The sequence below is a fragment of the Aegilops tauschii genome, chromosome 2, assembly GCF_002575655.3.
Source record: "Aegilops tauschii subsp. strangulata cultivar AL8/78 chromosome 2, Aet v6.0, whole genome shotgun sequence".
Lineage (NCBI taxonomy): Eukaryota > Viridiplantae > Streptophyta > Magnoliopsida > Poales > Poaceae > Aegilops > Aegilops tauschii.
The window spans coordinates 315,513,376-315,528,708 of record NC_053036.3 but is presented as its reverse complement, the minus strand read 5'-3'; the positions used below and the strand labels follow the sequence as shown (position 1 = coordinate 315,528,708).

Genomic DNA, 15,333 nt, shown 5'->3' with positions numbered 1-15,333 from the left:
GTCGCTCTAAGTTATGACTTCTACATGATGAATATCATCCAACGCAATTATCCATCACTGATCCAATGCCTACGCTTTTCATATATTGATCTTTACTAAGATACTTTTGTCGTTGTTGCTGTTCCAATCACCACAAATCTGCTACTGTCTTTGCTACTATTACTATTGCTACTGTTACCGTTACTATCAAACTACCATACTAGTTTGCTACTGATCACCTTGCTGCAGATATTAAGTCTTCCAGTTGTAGTTGAATTGACAACTCAGCTACTAATGCTTGTGAATATTCTTTGGCTCCCCTTGTGTCGAATCAATAAATTTGGGTTGAATACTTTACCCTCGAAAACTGTTGTGATCCCCTATACTTGTGGGTTATCAAGCCAACCTCGAGAAGATCAAGGCCATTGAGCAGATGCGGCCCTCGCGGAACCTCAAGGAAATGCAGCGCTTGGAGGGATGTGCATGGCCTCGCTCAGGTGCTTCAACTCCAAGTTCGGCAAGTGAGCCATGCCATTCTTCAAGTTCATGAAGAAATCGGGCCCCTTCAAGTGGACTCCTGCAGCCAACGCCGTGGCCTTTGAGGATCTCAAGAATTACTTGACGAGCCCCTAGGTCATGGTTGCCCCGTAGCCTCGCAAGCCCTTGCTCCTGTACTTGGCAGCCACCCCCAGACGGCCAGGACGACCCTCGTGGTGGAACGGGAAGAGCGCATCCACGCCAAGAAGAAGCCTCCCGCGCCTGCATCTGCTGAGGCCACCTCCGAGCCTGCGGAGCCCGCGCCGACGCTTGCCGGGGGCCTGCCTCAGCAACCCCTTGGCGAGACGTCCTGCGAGCCTCCCTAAGCACAAGTTGTGGCTCCTACAATAGCGCACCCCGTCGAGCACCATGTCTACTTTGTCAGCACGGTGCTGCGAGATGCTCGCGAGCAGTACCCCATGCAATAGAAGCTTCTCTTCACTCTCTTCATCGGCTCTAGGAAGCCGGGCCACTACTTCCAGGGCCACCCCATCAAGGTGGTCACATCCTTCCCGCTGGAGCTGATCCTGCGTAGCTCCAACTCCACTGGTCGCGTCGCCGAATGGAGCATCGAGTTGCAGACCTTTGAGCTAGAGTTCCTCACCAGAAGGGCGATCAAGGGCACATAATGCTGGCGGATTTCATGATGGAATGGACAGATCCACACCAAGATGATCCTCGTGAGGAAGAATCCTTTCTGCCTGGGAAGAATGCCCCTGGCGGCTGGACCGTGCACTTCGACGGTGCGTTCTCATGGCAGGGCGCGGGGGCTGGCGTCGTGCTCACTTCACCAACAGGAGATAAGTTGTACTATGATGTGCAACTTTGCTTCAAGCATAACTATAAGGTCTCTAACAACATCGCAGAGTACAAGGGCCTCATCGCCGGGCTCAAGGCCGCCACCGCCCTTGGCATCAAGCGCATCCTCATCACGGGTGACTCGCAACTCCTCATCAACTTCTCCAAGAAGAGCTACAAGCCGAAGAACGAGCACATGGCCGCCTACCTTGAGGAGGTGCGCAAGCTCGAGAAGCTCTTCCTCGACATGGAGCTCTAGCACATCCCTCGCAGCGACAACGAGGAAACTGACGACATCGCCATGCGGGCGTCCCGTCGCGAGCCCTGGCATCTTCGAGGAAAGGCTCCTGAGGCCATCCGCGACAACTCCCGAAGCCAGCACCATGATGCCTCATGAGGAACTCCCACCCACACCCTCCTCAGGCGCACTAGACTATGACCCACCTTCAGGCGCTCGCCTACTATTGGCACTAGAGCCGCAAACCCAGAGCTGGGCCACGGAGATCAAGGCTTACCTGGAGAGAGATGCCCTCCCTGAGGATGACACGGAGGTAGAGCGTGTGGCATGCCAGGCCGGGCCTTACTGCTTGAGGGATGGTGACCTCTACCGCAAGCACCCCAATGGAGTTGCGCTGTGATGCATCTCCGCAGAGCTACGGCGCGAGCTGCTTGCTGACATACATGGAGGAGACTGCGGCCACCACTATTCGTCATGCACCCTCACCGGCAAGGTCTTCCGTAGCGGTTTCTATGGGCCCACCGTGCTTCATGACGCTGAAGAGTTGGTCCATTCTGGTGAAGCCTGCCAGTTTCATGTCAAGCAGATCCACCAGCCAGTGCAAGGGCTCCAGACCATCCCTCTCTGGTGGCCCTTCGTGGTCTGGGGACTGGACATCCTGGGCCCCTTCTGTTGCGCGCCTCGCGTCTACCGCTACCTCTATGTTACCATCGACAAGTTCACCAAGTGGGCGGAGGTGGAGCCTGTCTGCACCATTCCGTCAGGATCAACCGTCAAGTTCATCAAGGGCCTGGTGTGCCGCTTCAGCGCCCCAAACCGCATCATCACCGACAACGGCACGCAGTTCACTAGCACTTTCTTCAAGTCATATTGCGCCAACATTGGCACGCAGATCTGTTACGCCTCCGTGGCTCACCCGGAAAGCAACGCCCAGGCCGAGCGCGCTAATGCTGAGGTCCTCAAGGGCATCAAGATGAGAAGATTCAAGAAAAAGCTCATAGCCTATAGCAAAGGCTGGCTCGACGAGCTCCAGTCTGTGCTATGGTCGACCCGCATGACAGCAACCAAGCCTACCGGTGGAACACCCATCTTCCTCCTCTACGGGGCGGAAGCGGTCCTCCCCACCTAGCTCAAGCATGGGTCCCCGCGGGTCCTTGCCTTTGTTGAGGTCCGCCGGGATGGCCTGCGGGAGGCTGATCTGCTCCTCCTCGAGGAAGCATGCTACAGGCTGCCGTCTGTGCAACCAGATATGAGCAAGCGTTGTGTCGCTACCATAGCTGCAACATGCGCCCCCACACTCTTGAAGCTGGCGATCTTGTCCTGCAAAGGAACCTCTCTAGGAAAGGACTCCACAAGCTCTCGCCCATGTGGGAAGGCCCGTTTAGAGTGGTGCACGATTCCTGGCCTGGCGCGACATGGCTGGAAACGGAGGAGGGTGTCCCAATATCAAACACATGGAACATCCAACACCTCTGCAAGTTCTACCCGTGACCTGACGGGCATGAACGAAGTGGAGCTGTAGACGCTCCAGAGCCTCTCTTTCTGTGTTGCCGTTGGCCGCGAGAGCTTCTGCCCACAACCTAGTGGGGCCCCATGCTCAGACATGGCGGACTGTACCTAAGGGGTCGCCTGGCCATCGCATCCTCAAGCTGACCTGTGCACATCACGACAACAGGTATCTTTTTGGTTGTGTAATGAGACCTCTTCAGGCGCCAGTAAAATTTTATTTCCTAAGTATTATGTGTGCTTGGTCAGAAATTCGCTTCATGAGGCGTGCGCGCTTGCGATCTCTCTCGTGCGTATCATGAGAGCGGGGGTTGGACACGGTGCCTACGCCTAGCTCGGTCCTGGCAGCGCCGCTAAACCCAAGTGACTGAGCTCTTGTCACCTCACCAAGGTCCTTGGTACTCTTGTCTCCTCGCGTGACACCCACAAGCGGCCTCACGAGCGTGCTCTGCTGCATTACTTGCAAAACTTGTTGGCAATCTCCCTGATGCAGGGCACGGGAAGCCTCATGAGCTCTCCTCCACGGGAGGCCTCTCGAACACTCCTCCATGGAGGCCTCACTGGCGCTGCCTCACAAGGTAGCCTGTCACACCATTTCTACCAAGTACGCTCTGGGGCTTCACGAGCGAGCACCCCTCGTGAGGTGCATCCTACGGGCGGCGGATGAGCTTTTCTCAGCACCTCTCGAGCACTCTTTCCCTCACAATCTCTATCGTGGATTTGTCACAGCAGATGCACTAATGAAAGGACTTAGATGTGGAGGCATCGCAACTAGGTTAGCTTGAAGGGGTTGAACAGGACAAAGGACACAGAGAGTTTACCCAGGTTCAGCCCCTCACAACGAGGTAAAGGCCTACATCATGCTTCTAGTTCTATTGCTTGAGTTTTGATTACAAGGGAGCGAATACGCTTGACCTAGTTCTCGATTGCTTGTTTCTTTAGTTACCCCGCCGCCGGGTCTCACCTTTATATGCACAGGTGGAGACCCGGAGGCTTACATAGTCCCGACCCTCACTCAATGTAACCGACTTGGTTTCTAACTAATCATGCCTTACAGAACAAGTCTTCATACAATGGTTCATAGGCCCAGGTCTTGGGCCTTTACGATGCCTGCCTCCATGAGCCACTGTCTTCGTACTTCTCCTTGGGCCTCCTTGGACCTTCTTCATGTTAAGCCACCAACGGCATAACCCGACCCCTCCTGGGCGGGTCACACCTAGGAGCTATATCCCCAACATTTGGCCCTAGGTTGATTTGATTGTTCATATCAATCTCCACTATTTAACTTAGCAGAATGTGTCAGTGTCGAATTTCATCAGACCATTATAACCCGCCATGACCTCACATAAGTAGAAATATGTAACCCGCCATGACATCATGTGCATTGATTCCACACAAAGCCCAGGATAACTCAATGGATCTTTATCTTAATGGACCTTCCGAGAATCAAGGCACCCGCATCGTTTAACATAATCATTTTGCCTCCTCGATTTCCACGCAGGACATCTTTTCACCTCCTTATAAATAGGGACAAGGGATCCTCTTCTTCACTTTTTACCCCTACCTCCGCCTCTTCTTCTTCCTCGGGACGTCCAACGCCTCCGGAGCTCCGCCGCCTCCATCGAATGCATCAACCTGTCCCCAACCAGAAATCGGCGGCGCCCCTCCGTTGTTCAACAACATCTTCAGGTACCCACCTCCTTTTTCCTCCAATCTGCATTAGGGTTTCTGCAGTTTTTCCGCAAGTTCGTCGGCGTTCATCGAAGTTCATCATAGTTGCTTCACTTAGGCTTCGTTCAATCCCCAAACAGCACAGGAGTTGTGTGATATCAGTTGGCAATATCCACCTGTATTTATGGACGAGTTCCCTTTGTTTTAGATTCAACCTCAACACAGTAGTTCATCCTCTGCATATTAGGTTTAATAATTTCCACCTGTTTTTTGAACAACCTTAGATCCAAAATCATAGGCTGGGTTTGTGAAACTTGTTTGCCTAACACTTAGTGAAAGTTCACTCCATTCTCAGATCTGTAACCATCCACTTGTCCACTATTGTATGGGCGGGTCAAATGATACCTTGTAACCCGCCAAATACCATCCAGCTTTATTAGTTCATTTAAACCGCCAGTCCTTATCCAATCTTGACATGATCCGGCTCGTTCCTCGCCAGTTTAACCATGTTATTTTATTTTCTATAACCATTAGGCGACTCACCAACCCTTGCAACTAACCAATTTAGCATGATAACTTCATTTTGCTCAATGATCGGGCGGCTCATCATCATAAATTTGACTCGCCATGATTTCCTTTCTAGGTTTTCACCCGATCAAAATGACTAAGACCGTCACCTCCTGCAACTGGGTTGTCTCCATGGTCACGGAACAATCTCTCCAAGAGTTTGTTAACATGGGCGTCTTGCCATATAAAGATGTCATCCATTGGGGGGTTCCAGGGGCTGAGGTTCCACCTCAACCAAAGGAAGGAGAAGTTATAGTTTTCTCTGATCATATGCTCCGAGGCTTCTCACCGCCTGGCTCAAAGTTCTTCTATGGCGTCCTGAATTTCTATCAGCTTCACCCTCAAGATATCAGACCCAATTCAGTTTCCAATATTTGTAATTTTCAAGTCTTTTGTGAAGTATATCTTGAAGAGGAGCCCAATGTTGACCTCTTCGGAGAGTATTACTACTTGAACCGCCAAACAGAGATGACAGACGGGCCTAGCCTTGAACTTGCTAGAATTCCTATCCAGAGGCGAAGAGGTGCCGTCTTTCCTGCAGCTGCACTTCCCAGTCACCCCAAAGACTGGAACAAAACTTGGTTTTATTGCCAAGACACCTCTCCGACGGGTGAAAATCCTCTGTCGGGTTTTCGTATTCACCGGCTCAACCCCAGGCACCCACTCCAGACCGGATCAGTTCTGTCGAACGAGCCAAATATGGACCCACTTTTACTAAGATAAGGGCCTTGATGGCAAACGGCCTGACCGGTATTGACCAGGTCCGATGCTGGGTCGCTTTGAGGATTATGCCCTTGAGCCGCCGCCCCGGTTTAATGTGCACGCATACGGGTGATGTCAAAGATCCCCTGCCGTTTAATTCAACACGCCTTGAAGACAAGGATATCAATGAAATGACCAAGTCCTTGCTCGGCGAGTCTCTAGAAAACTGCAGCAAGACAGGGTTGAACCCCTTCTGCGTCCTTAACCCGGCTCCAGATGTAAGTATTTGAAACCCTTTGTACTTTAATAATTATTCTCATATGCTGCACTTGCCTTATTATCTTTTTTTTCATACCGACTCTCCCTTTTGGAACAAGAAGCTTCAAGATAAGCCGGCCAAAAAGGCCAGGGGAAAAACCAAAGCTCCCAAGAAACCACGAAGAAGAAAACAGATGCAACAGACCAGTTTACTCTGGATGATGAGTCGGAGGTAGAACTTGATTCCCTTGGCTCCTATTTTGTGCATCTTATTGACGCTGACCCCTCTCAGGATGACGCAGAGACCAGCCAGGCTGATGCTGTAGAGGTAACTATTATTTCCTCCGACTCAGAGCCTTTGCCAAGACAGAAAGTTTGGCACATGACCCAGAAAGTAAGGTTTTCTCACCCTTTAGCTTACTTGGATCCAAACCTTGTTTTGAAGAAACAACAGCATGAAGCTCGATGTACAACCCGGAACAGCGGAGGGGGGACCTTCATGCCGGCTTACCCAATACGCCGTCCCCTCGCAAACGCTGAGCAGAGGTTTCTCAGAACTCAAACTTCTCTTTTCCAAAGGCGAGTCTTATCCGTCAACCGGTTAATCCTTCCGACTCAAATTATCAGGGAACCTCTCACTCCTCCTCCGACGACTCTACTGGGACTCAGATTCCTCTCTTCAAAGTTGCTCCTGGGTGAGAACATTTAACCTCTTTGTCTTCTAACAATTTACAAACTGATATATTAACATCTTCATATGTCTTACTTTCAGCGGTATAGCCAAACCCAGTAAGAAATTGAAGATGAACAAGCTGGCCGAAGACCCCAAGGTTACTGAGCCGGAGAAACAAACCATATCTGAAGCTTCTCATCAAACTCCTGAGGCTGCTGCTGATGACCCGCCACCTGAAAGCACAAGTGCTCCCTGGGTGGTTTTGGTAATCAATGTCAACATATCTCTTGTTGGACTAATGTTTTCATCTAGTGTATTTCAAACAAGATCAACAGATGGAGTGGCATGGACAAGAGGATGTGGAACCCCTTCAAAATGCTAAGGACAAAGGATTGGCTCAAGCTCAAAAGCTCAAGACTCTACAGTTTACTTTTAGTGATCCAAGATCACATTGAGTCCATAGGAAAGCCAATACTATTAAAAGGGGATGAGGTGTTGCTTAATGGCTTGCTTGCTCAAACTGCTTAGTGATATGCTCCAAAACCCTCAACCACTTTCTCATATCCACATATGTCCCAAACCTAAAGTCAAACTCGGCCCCACCGAAACTTTCTATCTAGCGCCACTGAGTTCATTTGACATAGCCACTGCCACAAACCCTAATCAATCCAGTCTTACTGATGGGATCCCGGTCTCACCGAGATAGGCTTGCAAACTCTCTGGTGCATGTTGCATTTATTTTGGTCCCACCGAGATTTGTAATCGGTCTCACCGAGTTTGCTTGACCAACTCTCTGGTTAGCTCTTTACCAAAATCGGTCCCACCGAGTTTGTGTAATCGGTCAAACTGAGATGAGGTTTTACCCTAACCCTAGCACATCGGTTCCACCGAGTTCATGATATCGGTCCCACCAAAAAGCCTAACGTTCACATTTTGAACTAAATCGGTCTGACCGAGTTTCATTATTCGGTCCCACCGAGTTTGGTGATTTTTGTGTAACGGTTAGATTTTGTGTGGAGGCTATAAATACCCCTCCACCCACTCTTCACTCGTGAGGAGAGCCATCAGAACATGCCTACACTTCTGTCATACATTTTCTGAGAGAGAACCACCTACTCATGTGTTGAGGTCAAGATATTCCATTCCAACCATATGAATCTTGATCTCTAGCCTTCTCCAACTTGCTTTCCACTCAAATCATCTTTCCACCAAATCCAAATCTATGAGAGAGAGTTGAGTGTTGGGGAGACTATCATTTGAAGCACAAGAGCAAGGAGTTCATCATCAACACACCATCTATTACCTTTTGGAGAGTGGTGTCTCCTAGATTGGTTAGGTGTCACTTGGGAGCCTCCGTCAAGATTGTGGAGTTGAACCAAGGAGTTTGTACAGGCAAGGAGATCGCCTACTTCGTGAAGATCTACCCTAGTGAGGCAAGACCTTCGTGGGCGATGGCCATGGTGGGATAGACAAGGTTGCTTCTTCGTGGACCCTTTGTGGGTGGAGCCCTCCGTGGACTCGCGCAACCGTTACCCTTCGTGGGTTGAAGTCTCCATCAACGTGGATGTACGATAGCACCACCTATCAGAACCACGCCAAAAATCTCCGTGTCTTCAATTGCGTTTGCACACTCCAATCCCAACCCTTTACATTCTTGCAAAGTGCATGCTTTAATTTCCGCTGCTCATATACTCTTGTCATGCTTGCTTGATATGTATTGTGAATGTTTAAACTTGTGCTAAAACTCTACCTGAACTTGAGGAAATAAAAAACTGGAACTTTTCTAGATTAGAGTCTATTCACCCCCCTCTAGACACCTCTTCTCGATCCTTTCAATTGGTACCAGAGTGTTGGTCCTCATTGCTTTGGTTTAAACACCTTTGGAGGAAGATGGATATGTCTACGTTGGGGAGTCTTAGACATAGAGTGCCTATACTTGATGGAGAGTACTTTCATGAGTGAAAAATTGAGATGCTTGAGATTTTCAATGAATATCACTTGAACAAGTACATTACTAGTCCTTGTATTACCCCTAGTGATCCTTATCCTTTGCATCCCACTCCCAATGAGGATCTTGACATGATTCGCAATCTTAGAACTATCAATCTTATCATTAGAGGATTGCCCAAAATTTTCATTGCTGGCTTACCTACTCTTGATTGTGCCTACACTATATGGAGATTTCTTGAGGAACGATTTCCAAACTATTCCTTGCAAAACTTAGATGAGATCCTTCATAAGTCTATTGCCTTGAGTAAGATGAATTCCAATGATCCTAGGTTTGGTGATTGTCTTTTTGAACTTACTAATCTCATGCGTGCCAAAGGAGATGTTGGAATCATTAGTAATATCATCTCCGAAGTCATTAGAATTCATAAAGATGATTATTGTGATGATCATTTATCTAATGAATCACTCTCTCTAGGAATTGATCCATCACAAGACGATGTTGAACATGGATACTATGACGAGGATGATGATAGTGACTTTGATCTCTATGAGTCTATGAGACACTTTGGTCTTATGGCTAATCTTCGTGGCTACATGGCTGGAGGAAAGGAATGGGTCCTGATAGTGGATGTACTGATCATATGACCGGAGATAAGGATATGTTTCGTGAGCTTGCTGAAAACGGCGGCCCTCAGAAGTATGTCACCTTTGTTGATAACTCAAAGGGTAAGGTGCTTGGCCTTGGTAAGGTGGCCATCTCACATGATAGCTCCATACAAAATGTTATGCTTGTTGAATCTCTTGGCTACAATATACTTTCCATATCTAGACTTACTGACTTTGGTTTCAATGTCCTATTTACTGAATTAGATTGCCAAGTGTTTCGTAGAGATAATCATAAAATGGTCTTTACCGGTATACGTAGAGGTGACCTTTACATTGTTGACTTCACTAAAAAGGCTCAACCTAGAACTTGCTTTATTGCTAAATCTTCAAAAGGTTGGTTGTGGCATAGAAGGTTAGGTCATGCGGGCATGCGAAATCTTGATAAGCTTATTAAAGGTAATCATATACTTGGAGTGAAAGATGTTATATTTGACAAGGATAGATTGTGCAGTGCTTGTCAAGCAGGAAAACAAGTAGGAGGAAGTCACCCCGTGAAGAACATCATGACCACGAGAAGACCGCTTGAGCTACTCCATATGGATCTTTTTTTGTCCCAATGCCTACAAGAGTCTCGGTGGAAACTCATTTGGTCTAGTTATAGTCAATGATTTTTCAAGATTTATGTGGCTGTTCTTTCTTGATGATAAATCACAGGTTCAAAAGATCTTCAAGAGCTTCACTAGGAAGGCCGAAAATCAATTTGAAGTGAAGATCAAGAAGGTTCCCAGCGACAACGGAACGGAGTTCAAGAACGCAAATGTGGATACCTTTCTTGACAAAGAGGGGATTTCACACGAGTTCTCGGCTACATACACACCTCAACAAAATGGAGTTGTTGAGAGGAAGAACTGAACTCTTATTGAGATGGCAAGAACGATGCTTGATGAGTACAAGACTCCAAAACACTTTTGGGCGGAAGCGGTTGAGACGGCTTGTCATGCAACAAATCACTTGTATCTTCACAAGCTACTCGGCAAGATGGCATACGAGCTCCTCACCGGTAACAAACCCCAAGTTGGATACTTTCGAGTATTTGGCTCAAAGTGTTACATTCTTGATAAGCATCGTCGTTCTGAATTTGCTCCTAAATCTCATGAGGGTTTCCTACTTGGTTATGGCTCAAACTCTCACACTTACCATGTCTACAAGAATTTCACCCCAAACGTTGAAGAGATGGTAGATGTGAAGTTTGATGAATCTAATGGCTCGCAAGTAGAGCAATTGCCAATTGATGTAGGAGACAAAGACCCGTCGGAAGCAATCCAAGACTTGTATATTGGCAAGATTTGTCCAATGGAGGTGAAGGAGAGTTCCTCGTCCGTCCAAATGGAAGCTTCTACCTCACAACAAGGTGAACCAAGAGTTGACACGGAAGCATCCACAAGTGGGACGCATCAAGATGAAGAAAATGAGGAAGTACAGCAAGATGAACCTCATCAACCTCCTTCTCCACCATGACAAGAGAACGACAATGCCAACAATGAAGAAGTCCAAGACGAAGAACAAGATGATGAAGATGTTCCACCCCGACCCAAGCAAAAGCTCTCACGAGTTCGAGCAAGAGTCTCAGCAGACCATCCCGTCAAACAAATCTTCAATGATATCCAAACCGGGAGAATCACTCACTCTAAAACTCGTTTGGCTAACTTTTGTGAACATTATTCATTCATCTCTAGCATTGAACCTATGAAGGTTGAAGAAGCATTGGAAGATCCAGATTGGATAAATGATATGCATGAAGAGCTACACAACTTCGAGAGAAATCAAGTGTGGACATTGGTCGAGAAGCCCGACAACAACCACAACATCATCGGTACCAAATGGGTGTTTCGCAACAAGCAAGACGAAGATGGTCAAGTCGTTCGCAACAAAGCACGTCTCGTTTCCCAAGGCTACACTCAAGGCGAAGGTATGGACTACGGTGAGACATATGCCCCCGTTGCTAGACTTGAGTCCATCCGCATCTTACTTGCCTATGCTAATCACCATGATATCATCTTGTACCAAATGGACATTAAAAGTGCTTTTCTAAATGGTGAAATTGAGGAGGAAGTTTATGTTAAACAACCTCCCGGCTTTGTCAATCCTAAGAGACCCGATCATGTTTACAAACTTCACAAAGCTCTTTATGGTCTTAAACAAGCTCCTAGAGCGTGGTATAAATGCTCGACCAAGTTCCTTATTGAAAAAGAATTTGAGATTGGAAAAATAGATTCTACTCTTTTTACTAAAAGGGTTAATGGTGAATTATTTGTGTGCCAAATTTATGTTGATGATAGCATATTTGGTTCTACTAACCCTCATTTTAGTGAAATGTTTGGGAAGCTAATGTCTCAGAAGTTCGAGATGTCTATGATGAGTGAACTCAAGTTCTTTCTTGGTTTACAAATCAAGCAAACTAAGGAGGGCACCTTTGTTTCTCAAACAAGGTACACCAAGGACTTATTCAAGAAGTTCAACATGCAAGAAAGCAAAGGTATGAAAACTCCCATGCCTACTAGTGGACATCTTGACTTGACCAAGGATGGCAAATCGGTTGACCAAAAGGTTTACCGCTCTATGATTGGTTCATTGTTATATCTATGTGCCTCCCGTCCCGATATTATGCTAAGTGTGTGCACGTGTGCGCGATATCAAGCGGCCCCCAAAGAATGTCATCTTAAGGCTGTGAAAAGGATAGTGAGATACTTAATACATACACCAAATTTTGGCATTTGGTATCCTAAGAGGTCCTCTTTTGATCTTTTTGGCTATTCTGATTCAGACTATGTCGGAGACAAGGTTTATAGAAAGTCCACTTCCGGTACTTGTCAATTTCTTGGTAGATCTCTTGTGTCTTGGTCCTCCAAGAAACAAAACTCGGTATCCTTATCCACTGCCGAAGCGGAATACATTGCCGCCGGTTCATGTTGTGCTCAATTACTTTGGATGACCCAAACTCTTAATGATTATGGGGTCAATGTGAAACATGTTCCATTGCTTTGTGACAATGAGAGTGCTATTAAGATTGCTCACAATCCCGTGCAACATTCTCGAACTAAGCATATAGAAGTTCGTCATCATTTCATTCTAGATCATGTTGCTAAAGGGGACATTGATCTTAAGCATGTTCGTACCGATAAGCAATTGGCAGATATATTCATCAAACCGCTTGATGAGAAAGTCTTTTGCCGTTTGACAAGTGAATTGAACATCATTGATGCTTCAAACTTGGAGTAGTAACTCCATTTGGATACATGCAAGCATGAGCCTATGACTAATCCTTGACTTTTTCTCTTATGATGACGATCATATGTCTTGGATACATTTGTACCCTTGCATGCTATCTAACCCTTGTAGGTACTTGGATGAATCTAAATCCATGGGATTGCAACTCATTCACATCTTGAGCAATCTCTACATCACCAAGTCCCTACACCGTGGTGGTTGAAGATAAGGAAGCATGAAACCCTTCAACCTATCCTTTGACAAATTATATATATCAATTGGTATCAAATTTCATGATTGTCACTTTGGATGCACAAGTGCTCTTCCTTGCAAGACTAACCCATGTAGGTAGATGAACACAAATCCAAGTGGTGCTCCCAATTGTTGATGAGCTACATCAACCTTGAGCAACTCACACAAGTTCAACTACATGATCAAATTCGACACCACCACCCAAGGTATGATATTCCATCTTAGAGAAGCTTTACCCCAAGATATGGGTCAAGCAACTCAATAAGATGAGAATACATCAAATGCTTAAACGAAAGATGGTAACCCCATTTTGAGCTTAAACGATGTGTATGACTTATGATCAAGTGTCCTCACTTGACTCCTTAGTCAATATACTCTAACATAGGTGACTTTGTCACCGCCCAATTCTAGATGAAGTTCTCTAGTGTTTTTCTGAGTTCGTGCATTTGTTCCTTGCATTTTGTTCCCCTTCTTTTTCAAAAAAAACATCATCTAGATTTTCTTTTCTCTGTTTTGTTCTGCATTTCTTGCATCCAATTCATTGCAAATCCTTCAGTTAATTCCTTGCAAATCTTTGTGAGATCTTATTTGCCTAGTGAGCTGAGGTGACTATTGCTCCTTTTCTGTGTTGAACTCGGTCCCACCGGTTTGTCACTTATGGTCCAACCGAACCTGTTCGGTGCAACCGAAGAACACAACTCGGTGTCACCGATTTCAATGCAGAAAAGACAATCTGCCACTTGTTCCTGCACTTTTGTTCTAGCTCCACTCAATGATTCTTGTCCTCTACCAGCATTACACTTTATATGCTGCTTTGCTCTGTGACTCAAGGACCAAATCTATTTCGACTCACACTCCAGAAGATCCCTTCTTGGAAATTGATGTCAAAGGGGGAGAGAGAGTTCACATCAAAGCTTAATGAGAGAATGCTTCAAATAGGGGGAGAGAGGAATCACATGCCCCAGATGCTTGGTGTTCAAGAGGAGAGAAGTCACATGTCTTTAAGAGGGGAAAGACATGTCTATGTTATGTCTCTATGATCTGATCTGGTTTTTTGCTCTGCTCTGATTCTGTTTCCCTACTTTCTTCCATTATCTAATATAAGATTCAGGGGGGGAAAGACTGCTAGGGAAGGAAGTCTTTGGAGTCATTGCATATCTTTTACCTTTGGGAACATGTTTGTATTCAATAGAGTACCCAGTACTCACTCTCTACATGTTATCCCAATCTTGGTACTCTTGTGGCTCTTTTGTTGCTCTTTCCAGTAGATGTATCTATGCTATCTAACCTTGTTTACTCAGGTTCACCCCTTCCTAAGCCATCTCAAGACCACAAGGTAAGTATATGAATCACACTCATGTGCATGAAGATTTCTTGCTAATGTACATATTGTTTGCAAGAAGGAATCATGAACATGAGGTTATACTTCATATATTCATATCAATTGCTCTGATGCATATAGCCAAGATACATGTAACTCATTGCTTGCTCTGTCAGGTCTATGCTTTCACATGCTCTTATATTCCTTATTTACATGATTGCATACATGTAGGGGGAGTCTATGCATGTTACATGTCCTTCCAAAGCTTTACTTGCTATTCTCTTTATCTTTACCTAAAGCTTTGATGTATGTTGTCATCAATTACCAAAAAGGGGGAGATTGAAAGCACAAGTGCTCCCTGGGTGGTTTTGGTAATTAATGTCAACATATCTCTTGTTGGACTAATGTTTTCATCTAGTGTATTTCAGACAAGTTCAACAGATGGAGTGGCGTGGACAAGAGGATGTGGAATCCTTTCAAAATGCTAAGGACAAAGGATTGGCTCAAGCTCAAAAGCTCAAGACTCTACATTTTACTTTTAGTGATCCAAGATCACATTGAGTCCATAGGAAAGCCAATACTATTAAAAGGGGATGAGGTGTTGCTTAATGGCTTGCTTGCTCAAAGTGCTTAGTGATATGCTCCAAAACCCTCAACCACTTTCTCATATCCACATATGTCCCAAACCTAAAGTCAAACTTGGCCCCACTGAAACTTTCTATCCGGCGCCACCGAGTTCATTTGACATAGCGACTGCCACAAACCCTGATCAATTCGGTCTTACCAATGGGATCCTGGTATCACCGAGATGAGCTTGCAAACTCTCTGGTGCCTCTTGCATTTATTTCGGTCCCACCGAGATTTTTAATCGGTCTCACCAAGTTTGCTTGACCAACCCTCTGGTTAGCTCTTTACCAAAATCGGTCCCACCGAGTTTGTGTAGTAGGTCAAACCGAGATGAGGTTTTACCCTAACCCTAGCACATCGGTCCCACCGAGTTGATGATAT

General features: G+C 46.2%; 1 protein-coding gene across 1 annotated transcript; it reads left to right on the top strand.

Annotated features, from left to right (window-relative positions):
* The first annotated feature begins 1,144 nt into the window (after positions 1-1,144).
* Positions 1,145-1,573, top strand: LOC141040978 (uncharacterized). The gene has a single exon (XM_073507088.1). It carries the CDS (start codon positions 1,145-1,147, stop codon positions 1,571-1,573), a length of 429 nt encoding a protein of 142 aa, XP_073363189.1.
* The last annotated feature ends 13,760 nt before the right edge of the window (positions 1,574-15,333 follow it).